This window comes from Danaus plexippus, chromosome 24 (genome assembly GCF_018135715.1).
Source record: "Danaus plexippus chromosome 24, MEX_DaPlex, whole genome shotgun sequence".
NCBI classification, from domain to species: domain Eukaryota; kingdom Metazoa; phylum Arthropoda; class Insecta; order Lepidoptera; family Nymphalidae; genus Danaus; species Danaus plexippus.
Window position 1 is genome coordinate 2,841,905 of NC_083552.1, and position 15,724 is coordinate 2,857,628.

The 15,724-nt window shown below is 29.1% G+C and overlaps 2 protein-coding genes across 3 annotated transcripts in view; both read right to left on the reverse strand.

The window, feature by feature from the left end:
* LOC116775832 (uncharacterized) overlaps positions 1 to 7,079 on the reverse strand; it is a 112,549-nt gene extending 105,470 nt beyond the window's left edge. For both annotated transcript variants that reach the window (XM_032668814.2, XM_032668811.2), the window contains exons 1-2: positions 7,012 to 7,079; positions 3,170 to 3,549 (exon numbers count right to left, since the gene is read on the reverse strand). In XM_032668814.2, coding sequence (XP_032524705.1) covers positions 3,170 to 3,425 — 256 coding nt within the window. In that variant the 5' untranslated portion in view covers positions 3,426 to 3,549; positions 7,012 to 7,079. The remainder of the gene's footprint in view (positions 1 to 3,169; positions 3,550 to 7,011) is intronic.
* Positions 7,080 to 12,016: 4,937 nt separating this feature from the next.
* On the reverse strand, positions 12,017 to 14,538 carry LOC116775939 (homeobox protein Hox-A2a-like). Its single transcript, XM_032668999.2, has 6 exons — positions 14,411 to 14,538; positions 14,033 to 14,166; positions 13,578 to 13,620; positions 13,266 to 13,389; positions 12,984 to 13,125; positions 12,017 to 12,756 (listed from the first exon to the last, which is right to left on the reverse strand). The coding sequence occupies exons 1-6, from the start codon at positions 14,536 to 14,538 to the stop codon at positions 12,068 to 12,070; spliced, it is 1,260 nt and encodes a 419-aa protein (XP_032524890.2). The 3' UTR covers positions 12,017 to 12,067.
* Between the last annotated feature and the right edge of the window lie 1,186 nt (positions 14,539 to 15,724).

A 15,724-nucleotide genomic window follows, 5' to 3' on the forward strand; every position in this document is an offset into this window, starting at 1 on the left:
AGATCGGCGTGAAGCGGCCTTTAATGGCTACGTTTCGTAGAATATGTGTGAGAGCAGATTGCCCTTTTCTTTTTCCCTCCCTTTCCTCTCCCGGGCTGTTGATGTGTACAATAACCTTCTGTCCTGCATCAGCCTACGTCTACGCACTAATTTTGGGCATGAATAACCGATGCCGAACTCTAATTAATGTTAGGGAAAGAAATACTGATTATTACCCTAAATTAAAATGCCTTTGTTTGTTATTTTAAGACTTTAATTTTCATAATTTTCTACATTAAATCCATTATGTACAAAAAAAAATTACACCCAAAAATAAAATCCCAAAAAAAATAAATTAAAAATCTTTGATGAATCTCTTTTTATGTATTGCAAGTATAAACCATAATATGTACTTCAATTTCACATGTAATTGTTTTAACAAAATATATACAGAATTTCACATAATAAGGTAAAAATGATGTATCCCTAGGCACTGTTGATGTGTATATGTCGCAAGTTTTTGGCGTCAAATATTATGTCAAATACAATTCGTCAAGTGTGTAAAGAATAAATAATATACATAAAAGCAATTAAATTGTTGTTCATAAATAGTTATCGTCAACTAATATCACTTTTTTTATAGAATGCAAGCATTAATTTGCAAGTTCCATTTATATTCATAAACACGAGACCGCTGTCGAGTCGATAATGGTGGGGAGTTAGTGCTAGCGGGAATATTTTTATTATTATAAACAAAATAATAATAATTGAAAACAAATTTAACAAAAATAATTATAATCAGTATTCTCTTAGATTTGGGATAATATTCATTTGAGTGGTAAATTGAATAGAATATATGTATTTCCTTGTATTGAATGATTTTAAATGTATACCATAATGAATTTGAGTTAATACCAAAATGAAGAACCATGAAAATTATTAGGGGCAGTAGAAAGAAGGATCTAAAAAAGACACTCAGAGTTAAAAAATAATAATTTATGTACTCGTACGAATATGACATAAAAATTCATAATCATACTATTTGTAAGACGTAAAAGAAAATATTTTACAGATAATATAAATGCTGACTGAATTGATAAAATTGAAAATACGGCTTACGTAATATTGTAAGCTCAACATTCGTATTCCGTATAGATCAAATCTAGGTCACACACGTCCTTATATCACTAGGTCCGATGTTTTAGAATAAACAATGAGTTATTTTAAATAATATATATTTCCCGTGTATCTGGGTTTATTTTAAACAATATTTGTAAATATAAATCGCGTTTGCAACACATCAATACTGCAATGGGATTTAGCTTGATTTATACAAGAAAAATAAAAAATAAATATTTATTAACCTGTAAAACAGATTTATATAATTATGTATAACAAAATCGCTTACAATGTGTCACAACAATATTCATGTACTCGTAGTGATTTGTTCGTGGAAATGACCCTTTAATAACGACGCCATTTTAAATTTGCACGAGTCGATACAATTGCATTCTGTCGCTCGGGAAATTATATTTTGCATTAAAGAATAAATATCAATAATATAATTAAATATAAATGATAGACAAAAACGTCTGAAACGAAATACATTACGTATACATAGTATTTAAAATAATAAAGATGATCAAATAGTCCATAAACTTGTAATGTGAGGTTATAAAGTAATGACTTCTATAATTATATAAAGTACGTAGCAATGAGGCCGTATTTTATATTCATAAGTAAGACAAAGCGATGCTTGAGTGTATTTGAATGTGATAATGATGTTTTTATAGCAAATATCTGTAGAGTATGACCCGGTCAGATTATAATACCTTTAATCATATATTTTCATGTTTCGTTATGAAAATTCTTTTTTGTAGTTAGTGCAACAACAATGTAAATTTTAATCTTTTTAAAATTAAACTTTAAGTCTAACTAAATTAGATCCATTATCGAAAAGTTCGCTTTATGACAGCAATCAATTAGATTTTTTTTATATGAAAAATTGTCTCCGCTTTCATCGAAATCATTCTTTGTTAAGTAATTAGTTTCTTCTACTTGCAAAGACGATTCTTATCAACATTTCACTTTATAAATATAAGATCTAATAATGTGAGTCTGTTTGTTTGTTACTACAGAAAACTGTAACTACGTAGGTCATAAAGTTCCTCGGTCCTTAACTACTTTTAAAGGATCCCTATCAGGGTATTATAAAAGTAAAGTTTTTGCGAATGCATGCATTTTATGACAACCCCATAAACATACAAAGTTTACCATAGGTTGTAAAACATGGGCTGAAAATGAAAGGGTAAATATTTTCGAATATTGAGGCTATATCAAGTTCAAAAGTTGATTTGCATATAGTCTTGTAGTTGATAATTATGAAACATGTTAACAATTTTTGACTTTCAAACCTGGATACTGAAAACAAAGAACAATTGTTGCATTAAGATTCAGCTATGTAAAATATTAATCAATAAACTGTTACTGATACACACGAAACGATGTGAAGGGAACCAACATTCATAATTAATTCAAAACTGATATGAAAGGCATTTTAAAATTCATTTTATTTGCCATACCACAACAATAAATGCCATTTATTTGCAATTCCAGACATATAAAGACAATTTCCTTTAAAAAGGTTCTACGCGTTTGAATGTCAGAAAAATATTCATGTGAATTTAGAACTACATCGGAATAATCAAAGTAAATATTCCAAACATCACCTATTTAGTTCCAAGGTGTGAAGAAACATCATTTTCAATTCGCACACTAATAGATGTCAAAAATGTTAGCGCTTTGTCGCGATTCTAATTAGTTATTAACTTGTCAGTCTCGATGACGTGACGTTTTGTTAATGTGTCTTTCCGGTATATATTAGCTTGGCGTTAACTATTTTTCACATTAATTAATTAAAAGCTTAAATTAATAGAAAATAATATATATTTATTTATTCAAAATCCGTATTAATTAAAACCTTTTTTATTAATTATTTTATACCGATAAAATATTGATAGGCGTTTTGTAAATTGCAATTTAATCTTTACATTTAAGATAAGCGAACTCATTAAAAATAATTTAGATAATCCGTTGTAGTCAACGTCAGAACGTTAATGAATCCATCAATGGATTGTGATTAAATTACCTGCTGATTATTATTTTATGGTAGATATTATAATTATCTTACCTGATACTTTGCTCACGGGATGGGTGACTGGGGCAGCAGCTGTTGTAGCCGTGTTTGGAGGGTACACAGGATCGCAGCATTCTCTCTCCGGGAACTCGCTCCCACCCACACATACTACCCCAAGCACGACAACCCCCAAAACAGACCATGCCCTAACCCCCAACGCTCGCATCGACGCTATCCGACTCCTAACCCTCAAACACACACAATTATCCAGCCCGCTTGTCTCATGTTTACCATTTGTATTAAAAGTCATGGGTTCACATCACTTTACCACTTTATTTGTAGAATACTATTTACATTTACTTCGACATAATTGACTTTTTCTAGTAATCGATTTTGATTTTTTGTGTATATGTTCAATGTGAATTATTTATAACCTGTGGGTTTAAAATATTTACAAATGTATAAAAAAAATAATATATTATAACATCTTACTTATAACATGCAGGCTGCTTATTAATAATATATAAGAGAAAATTATGAAATTGTCTACTTACATATAAAATTACAATTGAAAAAACTAGTTACAGATCAAACAAATTAGTAGGAATCAAGCGATAGTGATTCAATCTTCATATTTTTATAATTTTATCAAAAAATATACTCCTCTAGCTACTTGTTACAGAATATACAAACTTGCAAATTCAATCCAAATAACTACAATTTGTATTAAATTAAAAAAAAAAAATTGTGGCTTGAACGTCCTTTGTTTTTCTCAGATATAATTAATTCAATGTTGTTTATTATATAGACAATTCTAGTTAAAGCCGGTAATAAGAGAGACAAGTTAAGAAAAAAAAACATAAGAAAACCTATTTAAAACAGCTTTAATTATTTCATTACGACGTCCCATCGTTTATACGAAGGTCATTAAAACAGACGGAATAAATTAAATACGCCATTTAACTTTTTTGTTTGAAATCTCGACCATTACTTTCGTTTTCAAACTTCTACGTTCCGAGGTATTTTATTACGGAATACAATAATTACGTACCGTTCTCGATCATTCATGCATTTTTTTTTTTTAATAAAATAAAAATGTACATTTAATTGGAGTGATTTTTAAATCGATAAACATAAAAGGTCCCCGTATTTCCTGCTGTATGGCTGTAAATAAAAAATGGCCGACATCCGGTCAAGGCACGCACCGGCTATTGTGGGCTCCACACAGTCTATAAAATACTTCAAGGTTTCACTATTGATTTTAAATTTCTATACATAAGTAAACAAGACACACGTCATTCCATATTGTTCTAGAAATAGTTCTTAACTTTGCCTCTAATAGAGCAAGATAAAAAACATAAATCCTCTCCGTTGGCAGAATTTTAAAGTATGTCATTAAAGCGTTTAACAATGGCGTTAACGAGATGTTTACTATTCCATGACGTCATTACACTATATGACCTTTGACATGTACACTTACATATAACAATAATACAATTTCGCGTGCTCAATGAATTCATATGTTGCTACAATTTTTATTATTAAGGCCATGTTAAAATAATTAAAGCCATATTGGTCACGATAATTTAATTTTAAACACGACGTTATCTTTATATTCCGGAGGTTCAGGTTCAATTCCTGCTTCACGCTCCATTAATTTAAGTTTATTTTTAAATTTTAATTCATACATTTTCATTTTAATAGCTATTGGATGAAATCTTGAAGATATCAGAAATGTGTGTCTCCGTTTGTCTTACATAATATTCATATGGAAAGCTCTTTAAAGCAACACTTAAATAAAGATAAAGTTTTTGTATTGACACTGTGAATAACACTGATATGTATATAATATAATTCATAAGAAAAATTTAAGCTTTGTATTTTTACATCCGATTTCCGAACGTTATGACATAAGCGAATAAGTGATGCGAGTTAAAATTTATAAATTGTATATTGAAAATAATAATAATTCAATATTATAAGTATGTGATATCAAATTATATGAGGCGTTGATACTAAACTTCTTGGCTACAATCACTATGATAATTTTATAGTATGACCAATAATCTTTTCAAGTCCTCGTGGGATTTCAGTCCCTTATTGTATATGAGAAAATCGAACAATCTGAACACCAAGGTGGCATATAAAATTTGCGATATTGGTGAAAAAAAAAAAATACAATACATTTTATTGCATATTGGTAACGTGAATATAAAGCCAGTGGGCAAAAAGTTTGGAATCGTTTGATTTATTTTTAACTAAAAGAAACTAAAGTGGCCTTTAAGTTATGTTTGAATTGTTATATGTAAAAGTTTTTTCGAATAAATTAATTTTTTTTTTTGGTACCTATAATTAGGGCGTTGTTAAAATTTAAACTGTATGCTCTATTTGTAATTAAAAATAATATATTTGGTATGGTTAAAGATTTAAATTAATCTGAGTATTCAAAAACCCATTTAAATTTAAGTGATATTTCGTAGCATATCTTAGCGTAGCGTAGCATGTCTACGAAATATCGTAGACATTTTGTAGACTTTCACTTTTTCATTAGTTATGAAATATAAATAAAACTAAGCGTAACAAAAAAAAAATTCTATGAAGACCTTAATATTTCTAATGGTAGAGTAAATTTTATTAACATTAAAAGTAAGTAATTACTCTAATTAAAACTTTTCGAAGTGTAGCATCGAATTTAATCATACTGAGTAACCTATTCTGATATTACTTTAAAGCAACTGCAAACTAACTTGAGAAGAAGAAATTAATGGAAGAAAATGTATTTTATTTACTCGATATAAAAGAAATGTTTATTTGATATATGAAAGCGTATTAGTAATTTTCATTTCTCTGTAATATTTTTTTATTACGATCCCAGAGTATGATGATATTTATTTGATTTTAAAATACTAATAAAAAAGATTAAAAAAAATTATTACTTATTGTTTTTTTTTATTTTAAAAAGCCATTAAATGACAAATTCAAAATATACTTCAAAAGGAGGTCGTTCCATGAAGTGATAGATGATAATTAAATAAAAGGTTTTCTTTGTATTTTATCCATCATAAATATAATACAATATGAAAGCCTAAATCCGATTTGAAATTTAAAAAATGACTTTATTTATCATTATTATTATATATAAATATAAATGGTATTTTCAACTTTTGAGGCTTACTTAATTTATTTTAACGTTACATATGGTGAAATTATTTATGACTTTTAAGTAATTTAAAATAATAATAACTTTGTAATTCTATTGAGTTTAATATTGTATGTTTCCAATATCCTTTATAGTCTAAGAGCGGGGTGGAAGCAGTTTGGGCTGTTAATGAAATTTTAATTCCTCGGACTGTAAAATTCCCGCCATCGTGGCGTTGATTCCCGCGCTTTTTTATATATTTTACTTTTATATCATATAAAAAAATTCAAAATTTACATAAATTTATTACAACACAAAAATAAATATTGCTTTTACAATTAATTATCTTATTTAATATGACAAAATATGAAATAATATTAAATAGGAATTAGTATAAAAAATGTTCTAATCATTTATTTTACATCCATATTTTGTACCAAAGAATTGCGAGGTACTTTTACAATTGATTTTTTAATTGTTACAAATATATCTAGATGTTACATAATACGAAATTTTATCAACCATAGCAATATTTATGTTCAGAAGGCATTGGAACCCAATTCAAAAGCTTGTCCATAAATAATTTAAAAGCGTCGATATTTAGAACTTATAATGTATTATATTATCCAAGTAGGTCAGGATATATTCACCAAATCCGACAGACCCAGACAACAGTCGATGACGTCCGAGCCACAATATAAAGCATTCACAGCACATATAATAAATATATAAAAACGCAGGCAATAGGAAAAATTACTTTAAAAAAAATTCGAAAATCGCCCGCGCGTCCCATAGCGCGCCATGCGTGCGTTTGATACAGCGGACGCGATGCTACTAACGTAGTAGACCTGGAATGGTTTCAGCTACCCCCACCACACTTCACCCCCCCACACCCCTTTAAGCCCTGGCCCGGGCAAACCATACCGTCTAAAACAACCTATCACTAATACATAACCCAAACTATTTTCAACTCTATCATATAGTAGATATAAAGTCGAATTTGATTTCAATAAAAACATAATTTTCTACCGGTAACACTGTGTGCAGGAAAAGCGAATGCACGCCGACAGACTCGCAAGTCATGGGTACATTTATTAAATTTTCAACTCTAATTATTTAAGACCCTAAGGTTGGGTCAGTAGTGTTTATTTTCAATTGGCGAAAGCTGTACACCAGAGAAAAGATTGCAAATGTGTGCAGCGAACACAAATGTCCGAATTCGATTATGTTATAATTGTTACAGAGCGAACTGTGACAATAGCCCTTATCTCTATAATTGTAAGGAATATTTTAGTGTATCAATTGCCAGTTTTCCGAATGTACTGTTTGCTTTCCACGGTTCATATTAGCTAGTGCTAAGCTAGAATACGATGATTTTTGAATATGTATTCCACAGTAATGATATTAGAGTACATTTTCGTCTGTGAGTTTATAATAAGAAAAATCGAAATTTAACACCGAGGGACGGTTATTAATGTTAACGTAGATTTTGTCGAATGAGTATTGTAAGAACTGCAGTTTGTTTGACAAAAAAAGATGGATTATTATCCAGTTTTCAAATTGAATTACGGCTTTTACCTTATTCGGTGTTGAATTTAACTATTTTTAATGGAATCAGGATAATGGGAATGTCCCATTGAATTTTGTCACAAAGGAGTGCAACCTTAGCTTTAGAAAATAAACAATTTATTACTTCATTTAAATAAAACTATATAAAATGGTAATTAAAAAAACTTTTTATTACAAACCTTATTACAAACCTATTAGCACAGGTTAATTTAAATTTTATGTTTCTGATATTTCATGTAAATGTAAAACAAATATCATTTGGTACTTATCAGATTACAGATAAATGGTTATTTTAATTAAAATCATCAATAAAATACATTTTCTATATTAAAAACGTTATTTCGGTTTAAAACAGGGTCAGCCGTCTGGGTCAGGCACATGCAATTGTATTTCCATTATTACTTAATTACCTGAATTGAAAAGTATATAAAAAATATATATAGTCGTTATGCTTGCGATCAATAAGATATCTCACTTTTGATAGTATTATAATATTTAAATGTTATACATAAATATAATTGCATAATATGTAATTTGGGAGAATAAAATAAGACTACGTATACTCTATATTGTAGAGCATGGTGCAAATGTGGCCAATTTGGACCAGTTTGGCCAAACAAATTGTCGTTGGATATATGTCGTGACCGCTGGCATGCGAGTGAACACGCACGCTTTGCTTTTGAAACAATATTACCTAATCTGACTTGATGCCTATTAAATGTGTTTAAGCAACGGAAGTTTCTCCCCCACTTTCGTTTATCTTATAAATCATATCTATAATAAGTAAAAATTTGAATTAATCTGAATATATCAAAATGTTATTTCTTATGCTGTTGTTCAAAGTCGGTTTAAATGTTATAAGTCAAATCGTAGGTGTAACAATAACAGGCAAAACGTAGGCCATTTAAATATGTTTTTTTTTATCGCCCACTCTCAACGAAACGCGTTTTCGCTTAAAAACACTATAGAAATTTTTGTTCCTTTTAAAAAAAAGATGATTTATGATCACATCTACTTCTTATATAACCAAGAACATGTTGAGTTATTTAGATTCAGGCTCAATTAAACTAGTATGTCAACAACAAGAATAATATCTTTAGAGTTATATATACATTTCTTACAGAATCATCGCGAAAGTTCCGCGTTTAAACCCAATGCGTTTTTTCATATACTTCGCAAATATTTTCAATTTATACTATACTACAGTTTACTACAGTACTGCCTCGGGTGCATTATAAATAAGAAAATATTATGTGCCAAATGAAAACCGTACAGGTTATTTAAAACAAAAAAATTTCAAAAGTGAAAATTATATTAATTTAAAATTTAGTTGATAAGATACGGAATCCAGGATCAATTGAATTTTTCAGTAACATTTCCTATATTTGTTATTCCATATTGTAATTTAACACAAGGAATTACTACATTTAACACTCGACTTTGCCTCGTTTTAAGATAAATATTGAGATTCAAACAGAAATAGCAAATTTGTTATCTAGCTGGCTAAATATCATATAAAAAAGTTTTGTAGATTTTGTAGTTTATAAACAAACAGACACATACAATATTTCCCATGAGTAAAAATAACTAAATCAATAGTTCTGTTTGTGAATGAAGAGAGATTACAGTTCTACTAGCAGTTCTGTAAAGCGTCGTTTAGTTTTTAATTTGTAATAACTTTCTTGAAATCTTGTTGTTATTTCTTATAAAATACTTTTTTATTTTAATAAAGTCTTTTTATAAAGCTCGCAAAGGATTTTATTTTCAAGGAATCTTTTCGTTGTGGCGACCGGTGTAGCAAATAGGGACGGGTCCAATTAACTGGTCACTGATATTTAAAAGAAAATTAAAAAATAATACTTCTACAACATTATAGTACTATTCTACTTAGTTTTTGTGTTTATTATTAAAGTTTTAATTTCACTAACTCACAGCACTGACCTCAAAGGATTTGTTCTCTACAAATAGTTTTAATTATGTTGCATTACATAAACTCCCTTCCTATTTTAACGACTGTTTAAGTTGCGTGTTTGGCCAAAGAGACCTGCCCGATTACTAGCTGAAAACAAGATACAGGTAATGGCGATTGTAAAAATATTAAATATATTATTAATTTACGAGATTTTTTACAAATTTGTTATTTATATACATATTTAAATAAAATTTTTAATAAATTTACTGTAAAATCTTGAATTTTTTACAAAAATTTTCATCTATGTTCAGTCAAACACGAAGAAATATATTCCTAAACTGTTCGTGATCGTTTTTATGAATACCGAAAAAACGTTGAAAGTTATTAGGATCGAAAAGCAAGTGCTGGTGCTAATGAAACTTTTTTTTATTTTTACTAAAACAGATCTAATATTTGGTCCTAACAAGTCCAATTAGTGTGTTATATTAAGAAAGTTCATAATAAAATCATTCTATGAAAACATAAATCGAAATATTTATTATTTCTCTAACTTTTGTAATTATTTTTTTGTTGTGAATAAAGTAAGAAAATGTGTATCTCTTTCACTGGTTAAGTTTCAAAATTACTATTACTCTACTAGTGAAATACCATTACTACAATTGTATTTTAAACATCAAAAGCCTTCTTAATTGAGTAAAAATTTTAATTCAATTGAAATAAAATTGTTATTTTTAATACGCTTGATACGTGAGAACAATAGCTGGCAAAAATATAATTTTACTATGTTGACAGATTCATTGTCGTGTTCTTGAATTTCTCACAAAATTAGTTTTTATTTGAATTGTATCTATGGTGGATGCCAGGGACATAAAAGACGCAGTTCCCATGATTTGCTACCCTCTGCCGTGCTGTATACGTGATGGTGGAGCAACTCATTGTGTCGTTTGTTAAAAGCTAAGCTAGCGCTTACATCATAATGTCTACCCATTCAAAGTGAAGATCTGTTCCAGTAGTCTGACCTAGCGGAGGACCTTATTAAACACTAAAAATCACAACTCACCCAACTCTCAGCTTGGATATGATTTGGTCTGTTTTATTACGTTGAGCATTTCCTATTACTAATATTCAATTTTCAACAAGTTTCTATTGACATAGCCTTTTTTTGTGTCTAATATTTATTTTAGATTAATTCATGCATTACTAATACTTCTCAATCACATCAAAGCCTGTCGCTAACTTTACTGTACTTAAAGTTCTTCAACTATATTTTTTTTTATGCCTCGTACACATTTTCGGTCTTCAGCTGTCTCTGGAATTGAAAATACTCAGAATAAAAATATCATTGAAATTAATTACATTGTGTGTTTAGAACTTTTTCAAATCCTAATACATAATATAGCCTAAAGCGATTTCTGTAGTAGTGAAACAGAGGAATTCTCGTTGATAACTATACTCAAACGTTAAGTTTTATAAACGGAGAGTATCAAAGTTACAAAAGTGTAAAAAAAAATGATCCATACCATTAGATAAAACAAATACACAAGACTAACTTTGAATTTAAATTGCAATTTATAATTTATAATTCCCAACCAAACTTCAGATTATTTGAGATCAAATTGGCCGTTTAACAAAACGATAATTTCGTACTACCCTTTAGAAATAATAAAATTGAGATGAAATTAAACAGAAGAATTCTTGTCAAGTCGCGATTTCCTCTTTCTTTTATTTTTATTTTTAATAGTATTTTATTTAAATAAACTAAAATATTAACTTAAGTATTAGAAAAACAAAATGGCGTAATACTATAAAATTTCCCTTTATTTTTTTGCTAACTGGTATACTGATATAAAGTTTCCATTTTTTATAGATGTTGTCAAGATTATTTCGAAGTGTCCGTGTATTACCAAATACGAGCAAAAAAGTGTATAAGCTATTATATTAGGGTCAAATACAAAACTACGACATTAATTATTTAAAAATATATAAAATGGCAACAGAACTAGGAACTTATTTATTTATAAATATAACAATAGGCTAATAAGAGATATGATTGTGGAACGTACAAATTTGATTAACTTTTCAATACTTTAATAACACCGGCTTATTATTAGGACGGTTCATCAAATTGACAAAGCAGGAAATCGTTATGATATTGCAAAGATATATTTTGCGGTATCATTACCTTCTTGATTGTTCTAAAAACAATGTAATGGGGTTAATTTGAAGTCGACCAAATATAATGATGTAATCAATATTGCCTTTATTTTTTATTATGGTTTATATAATAACAAAAAAAATATAGTAAAACATTGTTGTTACTTATGTAATATAGTTAAAGATTGCTTTCAAAATTACTCATCCCGACAGCGTTGCTGTCCGCGTCCAATAGATGGCATTCTTCAAAGTCATTTCTTTTTTCATCAATTTTATCATAGTTACTTTTACAGAGAAAGTCACCGTCGCACCCGAAGTCATTTCTACCATCCTCTATTATAGATTCATCGAAGCCAGTTTCTCTATATCTCTTTTCATTTTCGCTGTGGTAACTCTGGTATCTCCCAATCTCAAAATCCGGTGATATAGTTTGGCCTTCACTCACGGCTTCTTTGCCCAATATGTCTTCATGTTCCATCGTAGCCGGAATCGAATTTGACATATCATTGTATGATCTCACATTTTCGTTTTTCACTTCATATTTTACTTCGGACATTTCGAGATTTTCTCGATTTTCTAACATCGGTTTTATATTCATTATATTGAAATTCGGCATCAATCGAGTATCCCAGTGGTTTTGTACATCTGACGTCGAAGTGTCTAAGTCTAACTGGTTATCTTCTCCTATTTTCTTAAACGATCCTAAGTTATATTGCAGTGGAATCGAAAACGAGGGTAGATCCACCTGAGAATTCTGCCTAGTTGGCAACGCTGATATATGTATCGCGGGAGATGATTGTTTTGACTTGGAAGCGTAACTGTTTTGATTGGAGTTCTCAGCGAGGCTGACTATTTGAGATGAAGATACTGAAAATTTTAATGAAAGTAATAAATAATTTAAATTTAATAATCACAGATCACTGTTTTTAACTACGACTAACTCAAAAAATATTATTCATTGTAATTTAAAGGGTCAAATTAAGTTTTATATATATATAATTTTACCTTTAATTTATACTATTTATAACAAAGTTTTGCCATTTTCATTTGAATGGAAAATATTTTTACTTCCGTCAAGTAAAAGATTTCAATACCTGGTATGGTAATAAAATCCCTCATTTCAAGGGCGAGAGCAGAAGGAGACCGAGGGTCAGGGGATCTCGTGGAGCGAGGGTAAGGCTCACATCCAGCCTTTTGTTGTTTCCTCCATTTAGCCCGACGGTTCTGAAACCAGACCTGTAAACGCATTGTTTTGTAAATAAGGCATTAAGTTCATTTGAAATTCAAATACCGCATTTAAATGTATTTAAATTATTTCGTTTTTTTTAGTTTTCTATTTATCCAATGCTAATGTTTTTATATTAATAAAATTTTACCTGAACTCTTGCTTCGGTCAGGTCAATTCTCATCGCCAACTCCTCTCTGAAGAAGACGTCAGGGTAGTGTGTCTTATGAAAGGCAGCTTCCAATTGTTCCAGTTGAACATTCGAGAAAGTTGTTCTAAAATAATGTTATTTTTAGCACATTGCTCATACTTTATATCTCATTATATGTGCCGAGCGCAAGTTGTTTAAAAGTTACAGTAAGGATATGGTAATATGAAAGTGCATTTACATGTTAATTTAAATAAATTTTATTTATTCGACCTACTTTAAAGTTAAAAGTGTTGAATAGGTACATATACAAACCTGTATCTTCTTTGTTTACGTTTTGGTATATCACCTTTGGTACCTAAAAAAGGTAAGGGATGAGTTTACTTTCCCGTGTAAGTTTAAATCTTACTCAAATATGATTTACTACGAAACCGTTTCCGAAGAAAAAAATTAAATTGAGAAGCAAAGAATGAACGGCGAGTAGAACGTTGTCTTTTACCAAATTGAAAAATAATAAAAAAATATATATTTCAAAAACAACCTTCAAGTTATCAAATAAAATGGGAACCATTAAAACTTTCTACAACTAAAAGCTTTCACGGACATATTAAAGTTTCTGGATTAATTAATTACCATAACTTCGAAATCGTCAAATTCAATTTGTGTTATTAAGTAGTTAATACTATCAATGAAATTGAGTTTATAAGTGAAGTGATAAGTGAAAGGTAATCACTTAAAATTAAGGTTTAATACCAAGTACCGATTCTTACTAGAATTAGGTGAATACTCTTCATCATCTTCATACTGTTGATCAGCTGGTTCATCTGAAGGTTCCGTATTTGTTGGATAGCTTTCGTTGACATCTGTCTCATGTCTTTCACACAGAACTGATCCCGGTCCAAGTCTGTAGGATGTATTTTGTTTAGTATGACATGGCATAGCATGTATTATTATTAAATCTACAGTAACAGATCGTCAAAGATAAATGACGAATCGAATATTGAAATTTATATTGTGTTTATAGTAAACATAAGTAATTTTTTTATAATAGTTTTACAATAATATAAATTTGTAAAAAAAATATACTCTGCAAAATTTATTTTGAATTACACATATCTGATTATGTATTTGTCAATATTAAAACCAACCCATTAAAAAGATTTGGTATGTTGTAACAGAAACTGGTGGTTGGTGACACGTCGTCGTTTAAAATGGCAGCTGAATCGAATCCAGATGCACCAGCACCGGCTTCCCGTCCGTCTAAAGATTCATCCATCTATAATAAAAAAAGTTTGTATTCACTTACGATTTTTTCGACATTGGCTGTGTACATGACACATTTTGCCAAGGCCATAAAAAAAGGAATGCAATCCAATTTTGAATTTAATAAAAAAAAGGGGTTACACATTTAAGCTGACGATCACAATATAAAGCTTGTTGCCTCTGTTTTCAGACACTTTGATTTTGTCAGAACCGAACATATTAATTGTAATTGAATTAATTAATTGGTTAAAGAAAAATTTGTATGAGAAAGAAGAAAAATCATCTAAGTCAAAATTCAAATGAGTAGTTCGACAATACACAAGCATCATCAAACCTCTTTGTATTCCTATCTCGTATATCTGATCCAACTCTGTGTCTCTCATTCTTCATAGAATATTTCTTGTGCGACGCGAATGTTTTATTAGCACAAACAAGATGTTACATAAATGGCCGCTATTGTGATTTTTTTTTATTTACTTATAAATAAAAACACATAGATAAGTTAATTTATGTGTTATGTATACAAATTTGAAGGTCTAAAACAAATCTTTTGGTGCTTTTTATTTTATAGTCAAATTATCTAAAGGAATCGTTCGAAATATTTTTTACGAGATTGTTTTTTTTTATATATTAGATCGTACTATATATAGTGTACTTTTATGTTTTACGAGAAATATATAAAAAAATTCGCAGTAAGAAAATTAATAAAAAATAATAATTATAAAAACCACTTTTAATTAATTTAAGTCACATTAGAACATTGCACTTATAGTACAGATTCCTCATTTAGGATTGAAAGAAAACTGTCAGAACAAACGACTTAGGGCCAAAATAAAACGATTACAAATCCTATTATTAAGGCAAAAATTAATATATTCTTAACATACGAGTGAAAATCGTCTTAGTTTGATCTAAAGAAAATCATTTTATTATCAAGAAACCTAAACTCGGTTAACGCTTAAGGCGTAACGGCATCAAATCAAACGCCGTAATTCAACAGATAATCCGATATGTACAAATATCAAATCAACAATCAATATTAAGTATATAGATATGCAAATTAATTTTGCTTACAACTATTTAAATGTCTGTCGATAACTTTTTAATTATCGATTAACATTTATATATGTGTATGTAAATTAAACAAATCGCGAATTCTAAAATTTTTTTTATCTATGGCTTCATTCGCATTGACCTCT